Raw genomic sequence first — 15,024 nt, 5'->3', positions numbered from 1 at the left:
AATGGCCAAACGGGAAATAAAAAAAAAAGTCAGAATATCGACCGATTTATCAGCCTAGGCGATACATTGGTCGACCACAAGTCCTGAATGATGCTTCCCGGACGGCAGCGACACGCCACCTCTCAATCAGCCACTGCCCCAAACAAAAATTTAAACTTGCATATGGATTTAAAAGAAATTAACAGTCTGATCAGACAACTTGAAAAAGCGATTACATACCCAAGCATGGCTCGTCCTCAGTGTGTCTGTCTGATATCAACATGCATGTTGACAAGATGACAAAGCACACACATCTGAAGCTGAACTAACAGAGGTACTTCACTAAACAACAGATAATTTTGCTCAAAATGTTACGTTTGTGCTTCGATTAAATTTCAACTGCATCTGGGAGAAACCGTGCACTGGTTTTGTTTGCACTTTCTTTGTCTTTATGACTTTTTTGCAGTTTATTATCGATCAGTAACACACTGACATGGTGATTGATGTATATCATCAATAAATCAGATGCCCTCTCCTAGAAATCCCAACACCACAACGAAAGAATGAATGGAAGTAAGCTGCAACAACAACTGTTTACTTAATAACTGAAGTAACGGCCACATTTCGCACTAAGCATTACGGGACGTAGAAAAAGGTTGATACACTTACTGAGCACTATATTAGGAACACCTGTACACCTACATTTTCATGTGATTATCAAATCAGCCAATCGTGTGGCAGCAGTGCAATGCATAAAATCATGCAGATACGGGTCAGGAGCTTCAGTTAATGTTCACATCAACCATCAGAAAGGGGAAAAAATGTGATCTCAGTGATTTGGACCGTGGCATGATTGTTGGTGCCAGATGGGCTGGTTTGAGTATTTCTGTAACTGCTGATCTCCTGGGATTTTCACACACAGCAGTCTCTAGAATTTACTCCGAATGGTGCCAAAAACAAAAAACATCCAGTGAGGGGCAGTTCTGCAGACAGAACCGCCTTGTTGATGAGAGAGGTCAACGGAGAATGGCCAGACTGGTTCGAGCTGACAGAAAGGCTATGGTAACTCAGATAATCACTCTGTACAATTGTAGCGAGCAGAATAACATCTCAGAATGCACAACACGTTGAACATTGAGGCGAATGGGCTACAACAGTAGAAGACCACGTAGGGCACTTTATTAGGAACATAGTGTTCCTAATAAAGTTCTCAGTGAGTGTATAGCACTTACAGTTGAAATGAGCCACCCGACTCATGGTTCTCTGCCTTTTTTATTTATTTATTTATTTATTTATTTAAAGTATTTGAGTATGATGTCGTCTCAGCTCCCGTGACATCATGAGATAGTACAGTGTCCAGTGAATGCACACTTCAGAATAAGGCTGAATATTGATACAGATTTGACGATTGAATTTGATTCTGATTCACGAGCTCTCATAAGCTAAAAGCGGCTGAATCGGGCCAAACAGTTCTCATCGCAAAACTGTACTGTTGTGTGCTGATCCGGGCCAGTTGGCACGGTTACTGTTTCTTTTTCCACTGTGGTGCGGTGAAATCAGGAGAATGTCCGTAACAGATCCATCTGTAGCGACAGCGTGAATGGTAAATATTGGAGCGAGTGCGCTATGAAGGATGATCGGATGTTCCCATTTTTAGGACTGCTTTCCCTCCTGGTTTTACTCTGCTAATCCACAGAAAAAAACACGGCCCATGTCGCAAAAAGGAAAGCAGTGAGAAAAAGGCAAGGCAAAGGTTTATCATCATGAGGGTTCATGTATGCCACTGGACACAAATATGCAGAAAGGTAAAAGTTTCAGACTAGCTAAAGAGGATATTTATTATATTTGATATAATAATATATTTGATAAGTATTATATGAAAATAGTATATGAGAATATATTGATATATTTTGAGTTTTAATGAGCTAGTAATCTGCTTCCCTGATGAAAAAGGCATGTAAAAAAATAAATGTGTGCTATAATACTAGTTAAACCATCATCATAAAACCAGGGGTGTCAAACTCATTGTGGGTCACGGGCCTGATTGGACCAAGAGAAATTGCTTGGGGGCCGAAGTTTAGATTTATAAATTATATATAGTGTGTGTATGTATAGTATATATTCTTTAACTTACATTTTATCATATATTATTATATTTTATCAACTTTGTACACAAAACATTTATACATGACTGAGAGCAACTTCACATATAAAAATCACATATTCATCAAGCAATAATATTTACATGAAAAAGAGAAAGCCAATCACTCTTTGGCTGGAGATTGTAAAATGTAAATCTTTCTTAAGATAAAAAACAAACAAATTATTTCTCAACCATTGCTCTAAACAATATAGGGAACCCTCTCACTTGGTGCATTACAACAATATTAAAGTTTAAAATGAGCAACAGAGCCCAAACTATTAAATTCATTTGCTATTTATTTTCAGATATAATAATTAACAGTTGCATACAACTCAAACAAAAACTGAGTTGTATGCAAACATTTAAATTGCACCTAAGGCAGGTTTCATGTACCACATGTGTAAACTGAACTGAAACCTGAACCTGAAAGAGTTAACAGAGGTTCTAAAGCAGGGCTAGTCAACTGGTGGCCGCAGACCAAATCTGTCCCACCAATCGTCTTTATCTGGCCCTCCGACTGACTTTTGATCAAATTTTGCTCTGCAAAACTCAGCTTTCATAGGCGCGAGCAACAGCATTCAGTCATCATCAGTTGTCCGGACCGGAGTGTGCGTTTACGCTTTTTTGACCATAGTTCAGTTATACTGCTTTGCTAAACATGAATCACACTATTTAGGTGAACATTTGCTCGTGTTTTATTCAATCAAATGTATTAATGTAAATTGTTTAGTTGCGTGGAGTGCGGTCAAATTTATTGATGTTAAAAATGATCACAGACAGCAGTTGTTACAGAAATGATATCAGCTCATATAGGCAACAAGAGCAAAATAGATGATGAAATCCGAACTCTCAAAAAAAAAAAAAAAAAAGAAAATGTGCCAAATAACTTTGCTTTTAATTCACTATTCTTAAAGTGTTAAACAAGCATGTCTCATCTGTTAATGGTGTGTAGTGCTCTTAAAGTAATAACATAAAACTGAATCTTGATTATGTTTGGTTCTATAAACAGCTGTGAGTCAGCCCTCTCAATCACTAACAGCATCAGCTGAGATTGTTCTTCTTTTGCAAATGATTATCCGCACAAATATCTGCACTGGCTATTGTGTACAAATTTCCAATACTTGCAGTACTCATTTCCATCACTGAATGGTATGATACTGTATAATAGAGATAAAGGAGCAATACTTTTTTTTCTTCCAAAAAGAAAATTACATTTAAATGTCCTATTAAGTTCAGTTAGGAAACTCTACATGGTGCAGGCAGATCCCAACACGCTTCTACGTGAACCAGTCAGGCAATCACACCCTTCTGTCAAAATATACAGCTCTGGAAAAAATTAAGAGACCACTGCAAAATTATCAGTTTCTCTGGATTTACTATTTATAGGTATGTGTTTGAGTCAGAAATATTGATTTCTGAACTCATCCTAAGGTAAAACATTAGCGTTGTGTTGTTTAAAAATGAATATGAACTTGTTTTCTTTGTATTATTCGAGGTCTGAAAACACTGCATCTTTTTTGTTATTTTGACCAGTTGTCATTTTCTGCAAATAAATGGGAGAAATATTGTCAGTACATTATAGAATAAAACAAAAATGTTCATTTTACTCAAACGCATTCCTATAAACAGTAAATCCAGAGAAAATGATAATTTTGCAGTGGTCTCTTAATTTATTCCAGAGCTATTTAAACGGTACTCACCTCAACAGCTTCAAATCAAGTTCAGCAGTGCAGCCTTGCATAGCACTCACCCGCCTCCTCCCCAGCTCCACTGGTCTAGGTCTGCTTTACGCTGGGGTGATTTTGTTCAGCAGCAGCCGCATGTCTCTTGTCTCAGATGCAGCACGTTTCCAACAGCAGCAGCATCTCTCTCTTGTCTAACATCAGCAGCATATTGACTAATGTCAAGCAGCAGCTGCAGCGTGCGTAAAGCAGATCTAGTGCGACCAAACCTACAACAATGCCATTTACATTAATAAAATATTTTATAAACTACTCCGAGAGTTGTCCTAACTGAAATGTATTAAATAAAAATGACAGTTTTTATATGTGGGTTGATATTGTGAGATTTTCAAAAAGTGGAAAAGGTTTCTCTTCCCTGTGTCTTGCTACTCCTTTTGCCCTGTCATCTGGAGTTTTCTGGGATGTTGTTGCTACTGGCATGTAGACTGGCCCAAGGAGATCTATCAGTGCAGAAGATTAGTGCTTTGACCGCTTTGATGGAGTAGGGGCATCATTCACATCATCAGGACCCAGAGAGTCATCCCTCTGCTTTACAGGCACAGTGCCTTCAGCACATGCACAATCAGATCAATCCCGGTTCAAGATCAAAATCTCTGAGGGTGCTTCTGAATTTAGTAGGTGTGCTAGTAGTTAATATGAAGGCACAAGTGTTATACACGTGAGGTTGCTTTGATGTCCGTTTAAGGGTGCTTAGCATTTTCAAGCACTCATGTAGAACCAGATCTGCATGAGATACTTGCTGCTGAAAGATGAAAATATTTAGGATTAAACTTAATGTGAAATGAATTGAGAACTCAAAAAATGAATTCAATAATGTTTAAATTTGTTAACAAAGACATTTCTTTTTTAGAAATTCCAAAATACAAATGGAACTTTATAAAAAAAAAGAAATAATTTATAGTAGAATAAACATGTTTTCAAGTTGTCATGCACAGCAGATTTAATGTCCTTAATCATTGTGGTGTCGGTGGAGGCACTGCTTACTTTTTCTCCAACAGCTGTGCGTGCAAAGGTCCAATGACCGATAGGGTTGGCAAGCGATCCTCAGACATTACCAGCGTTGTTGCCTTCATTGTCAATCATGTTTATTTAATAGTATTAAGTTACAGTTGTGCTCAAAAGTTTGCATAACCTGGCAGAAATTTTTAAATTTTGGCATTGATTTTGAAAATATGACTGATCATGCAAAAAACTGTCTTTTATTTAAGGATAGTGATCATATGAAGCCATTTAGTATCACATAGTTGTTTGGCTCCTTTTTAAATCATAATGAGAACAGAAATCACCCAAATGGCCCTGATCAAAAGTTTACATACCCTTGAATGTTTGGCCTTGTTACAGACACATAAGGTGACACACACAGGTTTAAATGGCAATTAAAGGTTAATTTGCCACAATTAGTGTCCGTGTATAAATAGTCAATGAGTTTGTTAGCTCTCACGTGGATGCACTGAGCAGGCTAGATACTGAGCTGTGGGGAGCAGAAAAGAACTGTCAAAAGACCTGCGTAACAAGGTAATAGAACTTTATAAAGATGGAAAAGAATATAAATGATATCCAAAGCCTTGAAAATGCCAGTCAGTACTGTTCAATCACTTATTAAGAAGTGGGAAAATTCAGGGATCTCTTGATACCAAGCCAAGGTCAGGTAGACCAAGAAAGATTTCAGCCACAACTGCCAGAAGAATTGTTTGGGATACAAAGAAAAACCCACAGGTAACCTCAGGAGAAATACAGGCTGCTCTGGAAAAATATGGTGTGGTTGTTTCAAGGAGCACAATACGACGATACTTGAACAAAAATGAGCTGCATGGTCGAGTTGCCAGTAAGAAGCCTTTACTGCGCCAATGCCACAAAAAAGCCCGGTTACAGTATGCCCGACAACACCTTGACACGCCTCACAGCTTCTGGCACACTGTAATTTGGAGTGACAAGACCAAAATAGAGCTTTATGGTCACAACCATAAGCGCTATGTTTGGAGAGGAGTCAACAAGGCCTATAGTGAAAAGAATGCCATCCCCACTGTGAAGCATGGTGGTGGCTCACTAATGTTTTGGGGGTGTGTGAGCTCTAAAGGCACGGGGAATCTTGTGAAAATTGATGGCAAGATGAATGCAGCATGTTATCAGAAAATACTGGCAGATAATTTGCATTCTTCTGCATGAAAGCTGCACATGGGACGCTCTTGGACTTTCCAGCACGACAGTGACCCTAAGCACAAGGTCAAGTTGACCCTCCAGTGGTTACAGCAGAAAAAGGTGAAGGTTCTGGAGTGGCCATCACAGTCTCCTGACCTTAATATCATCAAGCCACTCTGGGGAGATCTCAAACGTGCGGTTCATGCAAGACGACCAAAGACTTTGCATGACCTGGAGGCATTTTGCCAAGGCGAATGGGCAGCTATACCACCTTCAAGAATTTGGGGCCTCAGACAACTATTACAAAAGACTGCACGCTGTCATTGATGCTAAAGGGGGCAATACACAGTATTAAGAACTAAGGGTATGCAGACTTTTGAACAGGGGTAATTTCATTTTTTTCTTTGTTGCCATGTTTTGTTTTATGATTGTGCCAATCTGTTATAACCTACAGTTGAATATGAATCCCATAAGAAATAAAATAAATTTGTTTTGCCTGCTCATTCATGTTTTGTTTAAAAATGGTACATATTACCAATTCTCCAAGGGTATGCAAACTTTTGAGCACAACTGTATTAATAGAATTAATATATCCCAAGCCTATTCATTTTTATTTTTAACTATAACCACAAATAGAGGTTGATGTCCAAGGATAGCTACATGAGGTCTGCTTCTTTGGAGTGCAGATGTCAGTTTTTTCTTCACCACAGGTTATAGTAAAGCGACACAAATAGCTTTTTAAGAAATGTATCAAGCATCTTGTATGCACTGTTCTATCTGTTTGCTCTGCGACTAGAAGTCTCACCTGCTTGAAATTTGTGTGACGAGTTGTCAGGTGTGCGCACTGTCCTGACGAGCAAAAGACTGGCAATTAGCAACAGCCAATGAAATATAGAGAGAGCACAAGAGGAGAGAATGGCATTGGGAAGCAGGAGACAAAAGGAAAAAAAGAAAATTAAAACACCACCTACGTCTCCCGAATGGCTGTCTTATCATAATTTCCACTGTTCCCCTTCTGTACAAATTAGTGCAGTAACGGGCACAAGCTTGTCTTTCATGTTGTTTGTTGTCTTATCACAAATAAACTCTCTCGTTACTATGTGCACGAGTTTGTTAATAGATTTCAGGATTGTAGTTTCAGTCTGGGACGGACCACTTTTTTAAAAATGAACAAAAATTGGAACACCCAATATGGGGCATGTACAAAAAGAAATCCCACCTTGCAGGTAAAAGAGTCAATCACCTTTTATATACAGACATCGCCTGTCAGTTAACTTGACAACGTGCTTGCGCATTTGCTAGACTATCTTGATTTATTTTGATTTATTTTTTTCTCATTTGAGCGTAAGAAGCACAATTTATGATAACATTGTTGTCAGATTTTACTGATAAATTGGAATATGTTATTTGATCCTAATCTTGACCAACCATTCTGGAGATTTCGTCCTTTCCCCAGCAGACATACATAACTGCTTGTATCTAAAGAAAATGGCTGCCCGGGAGCGTTCGCAAGATGGCCGCAGAGTGGACTTACTTCATGGTTCCTGTGGATCCTTAAAATGTCTTAAATTCAGTTTTCCAAAATTTAAAGTCATAAAAAGTCTTAAATATCTTAAATGATACAACAAAAGTCTTAATTATCATTTAAAGAGGTCTTAAATTTGGGGGCGGAAAGACAGGAATTGTGATATGACCCAATGTGATTATCAAACTTCAAAAGAATACGATTTAATTAAATAAATGCATGTGCTGCGTCTTTCAGAGTGAAAACATGACTGGTGTATTTTTTCCAAGCACGCGGGGGCTTGTGAGCATTTTCAGCTGTTGCAGAGCAGTTCGCAATCTTTAAGCCATATCTGAAATTTATGACAAGCGATCACTAATGATCAACTGCTGATGAATGATGATATAGTGTTGATGAAATATGACAATGCTTACTTTTAACTGTTTATATTGTAGGAGTGCATATTTTATTTCCCTTATCTGTTTGAATGAGCAATTGGAAGAAGTGAAACGCATATATTTCAAAATAAGAGTCCCCGGTGTATTTCAGCCTTTAAAGTTACAAGTTCCGGGCTATGAATCAAATCTTTTTTTTATTTGTATTTTTTCTAGTTATTGGTATATATTAATTCAATTTGGACACTCTTATCCCCTGTCTGGCCCTCCACATTACAGGAAGGAAAGACTAAGTACATTTAATATAGGCTACCAATTTTAAAAACTATTGGCAGATTAATTTTCTTTCTTTTAACACATTATCTTATCAGCAAAATCCAATATCGGTTGACCTCTAATTTGTATTTAATTATGTAATACATAAACCAATTTTAATGTGATATATATGTGGAAAACGTGTCTTGCATACAGTAGATCCTACCCTGTTTTACTGATAAGCAATGTTAAGGCCATGTTGAATATGTGCCCCTGCCTGTTTAAGTAAGAGTCTGTGATACATGATTTATTTTGAGATTGTGTGGGTTTATTTAGGAATGGGGATACGGTATTAATGTTATTTGTTCAGGTCTTGAATAAGGTCTTAAAAAGTCTTCAGTTTGATTTTAAAAACTCTGCAGCAACCCTGTATTTGCATTGAAATGGATTTTGGTTTAATTCAGTGAGTGGTGTCAAATTCCTTTTAACCCTGTCAAGCCTGACATATGAAAGAATTCTAATTAAACTGTGTTTAGTACCATTAGACAAACTATACAAATATATATAATACAAATTTGCATGTTTTTTATTTTATCTAATTTTTTTATGTATTATATTTGATACATTAGGCTTTAAAGGTTATTATCCTCCTGAGGCCCAGCAATTCATTTTCTGTGTTGGACATTTGTTATTGAAGTTTTTCTTAGCCCATACAGCCGTATTATCAGAGGACTCCCTGAGCTTTTCAGAGATACCAAATGTTTGAGTGTTTGACCATGACCACTTCCTCTCCTTGGTCTATAAATATGGATTGAAATGTATCAGTTCAATTTAGCACATCAAATACAATATTAATAAAATATTCATTTTTCAATAAAAATTTTTTATCATATGTATTTTATGCACCAAACACTATATTGACATTTAAAAAAAGGTAAATTGTAAAACGTTTTTGCTGGGTCTCAGGAACTTGACCATAATAGCTATTAATGTAAAATAATGAGATCTTATAATGACAGTGTAGACTGCATATATTGGCATGAATGTAATGGTGATTGAGAGATATACTTCAAAAGACTGTATTATATTTGATACATGGATTTCAGCCTGTGTTTTCAATTAAAATAATGTACACAATTTTAACCAAGCACAAGTTGCTTATATTCAGCAAATACTTATTTTAAAATATCATTAACAATATAATCATTACTGTCACTTTTACTTTATTAAAATAAGCTGTCATTTATCCCAACATAAGTCAATTTTTGCGCAAGTCCGCTGACATTTTAAATAGATCGATATAAACATCGAAACCACTTTATTTCCACAAATAACCACTAGATGGTGCCATAAACGTGAAAGTTACATACCATAGGTTGTTTGGCTCGTCAGCTTGAACAGAGAGTGAAACAGGAGCCATCAAACGTTGTGTATCATATTTGATACACATTGCTTTATAGGGTTATGCAAGTCAGTTCACCTGGTAGCCATCTTGGTAACCCCCCATGCAGCTATTTTCTAAGTAGGCAATAGTCATACAGGCACAGCTCCTATCTACTTGAAATGGGAATGCACAAAATCTAAAAAAAAATTTTTTTTAGTTATGTAAAATTTGTAATACAATCTTTGGTATACAGTGGTATTGCAAATGCTGCTTCTTTTGCTCAAATCAGGCAAAAACATTTTTTGTTGAATATTATTAATACATTGAGTCATGAAACTCTACATGGCACATGTTGGTAATCAGTTATCCAATCAACATGTGTACTCCCTCTTTGTCTAGCATTTAAATTGCCTCAGTTATTTGCAGTTAAGCTGGCTTCACTGCAATGCGCTTCAAGAGTTTTCTTACTAAAACCCTCCTCCTCCCCAGCACCACTGGTCTAGATCTGATTCAAGGGGATTGTATGTATAGTTGTGCAGCAGTTATAATATCCATCATAAAATTGTTTTGCATTTTTTATCCCGTTTTGTGAAAAAATATCGTAACATTTAACAGTTCAGTCAAATAATGAGGCAAGAAAGATGTTCAGTTTGATTGATATTATTACCGGTTTCATTAGTCACACTGGAATTGAAAGGTCAAGTCAAGCACATTGCATTGTGATACAGTATACTGCACACTTTGGCTATTGTAGTAGGCCATACAGTAGGCTTGGGATCAATGCCTTTTTCACACATCATTAATCTGAAGGTTTTCCCTATCAGGATTGTTTTCAGATATAAATAGGGCTGCTTGTTGCACAATAGTCTTTGTCTCTTCAGACATATAGTATTTCATAATACAACTTTGGTAAACTGTGAGTGGTAGGTTAAATTAAAGGGGGTCACGCACCAGACAAGTCTGGTGGACGACATGGCGTGTTCAAAAATTAAAAACAATTATTTATTTCTACAAAGGTATGCGCACACAGCCAAGTCTCAGCGTTAACATTCTGAAGTGCCACAGAGCGCAAGTCGCATAGTTTTCCATGAAATTCGAACCAAATCATTATCAAAGAACAAAGATTATTTACTCTAACTGGATGATATATTGTGTTTAAGTATCTTTCATAGAGCCTACACAATATACAGGTGCATCTCAATAAATTAGAATGTCGTGGAAAAGTTCATTTATTTCAGTAATTCAACTCAAATTGTGAAACTCGTGTATTATATATATCTCAACAAATTAGAATACATTATAAGACCAATAAAAAAACATTTTTAGTGAATTGTTGGCCTTCTGGAAAGTATGTTCATTTACTGTATATGTACTCAATACTTGGTAGGGGCTCCTTTTGCTTTAATTACTGCCTCAATTCGGCGTGGCATGGAGGTGATCAGTTTGTGGCACTGCTGAGGTGGTATGGAAGCCCAGGTTTGCATTTTTTTGGTCTCTTGTTTCTCATTTTCCTCTTGACAATACCCCATAGATTCTCTATGGGGTTCAGGTCTTGTGAGTTTGCTGACCAGTCAAGCACACCAACACCATGGTCATTTAACCAACTTTTGGTGCTTTTGGCAGTGTGGGCAGGTGCCAAATCCTGCTGGAAAATGAAATCAGCATCTTTAAAAAGCTGGTCAGCAGAAGGAAGCATGAAGTGCTCCAAAATGTCTTGGTAAACGGGTGCAGTGACTTTGGTTTTCAAAAAACACAATGGACCAACACCAGCAGATGACATTGCACCCCAAATCATCACAGACTGTGGAAACTTAACACTGGACTTCCAGGCTTTGAGCTTCTCCACCCTTCCTCCAGACTCTAGGACCTTGGTTTCCAAATGAAATACAAAACTTGCTCTCATCTGAAAAGAGGACTTTGGACCACTGGGCAACAGTCCAGTTCTTCTTCTCCTTAGTCCAGGTAAGATGCCTCTGACGTTGTCTGTGGTTCAGGAGTGGCTTAACAAGAGGAATAAGACAACTGTAGCCAAATTCCTTGACACGTCTGTGTGTGGTGGCTCTTGATGCCTTGACCCCAGCCTCAGTCCATTCCTTGTGAAGTTCACCCAAATTCTTGAATCGATTTTGCTTGACAATCCTCATAAGGCATGTGGTTCTCTCGGTTGGTTGTGCATCTTTTTCTTCCACACTTTTTCCTTCCACTCAACTTTCTGTTAACATGCTTGGATACAGCACTCTGTGAACAGCCAGCTTCTTTGGCAATGAATGTTTGTGGCTTACCCTCCTTGTGAAGGGTGTCAATGATTGTCTTCTGGACAACTGTCAGATCAGCAGTCTTCCCCATGATTGTGTAGCCTAGTGAACCAAACTGAGAGACCATTTTGAAGGCTCAGGAAACCTTTGCAGGTGTTTTGAGTTGATTAGCTGATTGGCATGTCACCATATTCTAATTTTTTGAGATAGTGAATTGATGGGTTTTTGTTAAATGTGAGCCAAAATCATCACAATTAAAAGAACCAAAGACTTAAACTACTTCAGTCTGTGTGCATTGAATTTATTTAATACACGAGTTTCACAATTTGAGTTGAATTACTGAAATAAATGAACTTTTCCACGACATTCTAATTTATTTAGATGCACCTGTATTTTCAGTAACAAGTCTGTCTTTTTGTGGTTTGACAGCTTGAATGAAAGACCTGTTCCATGGCCGCATACAGAGAAATTGAATAATAAACTTTGTGCAGTTACACCAGTTTCACTAACCTGCAAACTCATCAACGTCACTTTGTTCGTTCTTGAAGTAAAAAAAAAAAAAAAAAAAAAAAACTGCCTTTCTATTTTTGGCATATTATATAGTAGAAAATTATGGATATTCGGATGCAGTGTATGTTTGTGTGTGATCGTGACCAGCTTCACTAAATGGTATATCGCCCTCTTGTGGTCTTCCAACGCTGTTATGCCAGACTGTTAAACAGAGGCCAACTGAGTGAATTGAAAAGCACGGTAATTGGGCTCCTAACTTGAATGTCGGCTAATTTTAATATATCGGTGCCTCAAAAATATTTCGATAAAATAGCTTGTCAATAATCAGTATTTTTATGACATCTCTACTATACAGTATACATACTCCATGCCGAAGTTATAAGAGTAGTATGGTAGTATACTAACAAAGCCTTAGTTAAACGTTTAAGAATAGAGCATCAAACTGTTGTCTTGAAGAATGCCTCCGATGAGAGTGGAATAAATCGCTTTTCTTGCCAGTAGCTGTTGTGTCATTCTCTGAGCGAGTGATGTGATTTGTCTGCAGTTAAAGGTTCCTTACACATTTCACTGCTTGTGAAATCCCTGCAGGTATCAGGTGTATTCATGAACTGTAGGCAGGGGGCAGCAGTGGTCTATGACTGCTGATCTAGAGTCAGTGTGTGTGTGTGTCTTTGTGGATTGATCAGTGTGTAAGAAACAGGTTTTCATGGAATGACTCGTCAAACATCTGTCACTCATACTCTACTACTTCTACATGCCTGTAGTCATTAAGTAAACTCCATTCATCATGTTACACACACTAACACATGGCTGAATGTGTGTGTTTTCAGATCAGCTGTTTCATGTGTTGGCCATGCACATGCAACTGTACAGCATAGATTCAGCATACAACCCCTGGACCAGACTCACACAGAGCACGCACAGCAGAGAGACTGAGTGAGTATGCACACAACACACAAAGTTTCCTGCACCCGTGCTACGACAAAATAAATTACATTTTACCCAAGTGTGATTTTTGCAATCTGAACTGAATATGATGAGATTGGGTACCGCAGTAATGTGCAAAATGTGAGACAACTGTATTTGTGTCAATAAATGAGTATACTGTTTGCAAGCAACAGCAGTGTGCTGGATTTTGTCTTGTATAATAAATGGAATAAACAAACAAACAAACAAACAAAAAAAAACATTAAAATATGTTAAAATATAAAAAAAAAAAAAAAAAAATTGTATTAGTATTGTTACTTTCTTTGGCTGTAATGGCCTTGCTCTTTTCACCTCTCTGAACGGTTTGGTCTACACGCAGCTTCTGTAGCATCTTTTGTTTGAGAGAGAGAGAGAGAGAGACTCACGCAAATGGGGGTTTCCATAGATACCAGTAACTGCTGCATCTGGCAAATAATGAAGTGCAGCACTACATTTCATGAGAGTTGAGGGTTTATAGCTGTGTGGAGGTTACCAACGCATCTCCTCTTTAAAAGGCACTTAACACTCTCAGACTGGTTAAGTGGCCTAATTTCTCCTGTGTTTGGGCAGTAAGACAGGACTTTTACTGTATGTCTCTCAGGAGTGTTAGCCGGACTGAAATCAAACTCCAAGGGGAGGCAGGCATGGTTATAAATACGTTGTTAGGGGCTTTTGAAGGAAAACTCTGTCAATTAGAGGCTTCAGGCACTTTATCTGAGCTATTTATACAGACATTAGAATAAAACCACCGCTGTCCCTGTTTATGCCAGCCTGCAATAATTTATCAAAGAAAAAATCTATCAGTGTTTCCTATAGAATTCAGCTCTTGCAGCGGGGGGAAAACACCCCACCTACCCCCCGTATTATATTATTTTATACTACATTATTTATATAGTTTATTATATTTGTTTATTATATATAAGTAACATTAATTTGTATTTTTATTGAAAAAATATTGCAAAGTGTATCTGTAGCTAGCTACACTGTCATTTGAACATTAAACAGCACTGATTCAGTGAGTTCAGTAAATTGGTTATTCACTTGTCTGACGAAAAAAGCTACTTGTCCGGTATATTATGATACATTGTCACAATGCACAAACTTTTAGTAGTCAGTAATTTAATTTGACGATTCTTGATACCAGCTTCAATACCACAACAAATAATAACACTTAACTGATTTGTTAACCATGTAAGAATTGTTTCAAGTTCTGAGATTCTGATCCGTCACGTAATAAAGTAGTTCCATGCACAAATGCGTTTTTATGACCTTAATCAGTTTTTCCTAATTTTTTTAAATTTACTTCTTCATTGAACTGTTGGACAATGAACTGTTCATTGAGCAATATCACATGAGCAAGAGTGCTATATGGCCCTACATCAGCACTGCTGTGATTAACTACGGCACTCGGCCTGCAGCAGTGCTGATGTAGGGCCATATAGCACTCTTGCTCGTGTGATATTGCTTATATACACACACAGTACTGTGCAAACGTATTAGGCACTTGTGAAAAACTTTGCATAGTGAGGATGTCTTCAAAAATAATGCCATAAATAGTTTTCATTTTTCAATTAACATCATCCAAAGTCCAGTAAACATAAAAAATCTAAATCAGTATTCGGTGTGACCACCTTTGCCTTTAAAACAGCACCAATTCTCCTAGGTACACCTGGATACAGTTTTTCTTGGTTGTTGGCAGATAGGATGTTCCAAGCTTCTTGGAGAATTCACCACAGTTCTTCTATCTATTTA

The 15,024-nt window shown here is 37.4% G+C and overlaps 1 protein-coding gene across 2 annotated transcripts in view; it reads left to right on the top strand.

The window, feature by feature from the left end:
• Positions 1-15,024, top strand: part of LOC127446818 (E3 ubiquitin-protein ligase ubr3-like) — a 168,332-nt gene that overhangs the window by 118,346 nt on the left and 34,962 nt on the right. For both annotated transcript variants that reach the window (XM_051708064.1, XM_051708063.1), the window contains one exon: positions 13,137-13,242. In XM_051708064.1, coding sequence (XP_051564024.1) covers positions 13,137-13,242 — 106 coding nt within the window. The remainder of the gene's footprint in view (positions 1-13,136; positions 13,243-15,024) is intronic.

Source organism: Myxocyprinus asiaticus, chromosome 10, assembly GCF_019703515.2.
Source record: "Myxocyprinus asiaticus isolate MX2 ecotype Aquarium Trade chromosome 10, UBuf_Myxa_2, whole genome shotgun sequence".
In the NCBI taxonomy this organism is placed as follows: domain Eukaryota; kingdom Metazoa; phylum Chordata; class Actinopteri; order Cypriniformes; family Catostomidae; genus Myxocyprinus; species Myxocyprinus asiaticus.
Note: the sequence above shows the minus strand (reverse complement) of the source record. Positions and strands in the feature narration are given on the sequence as shown.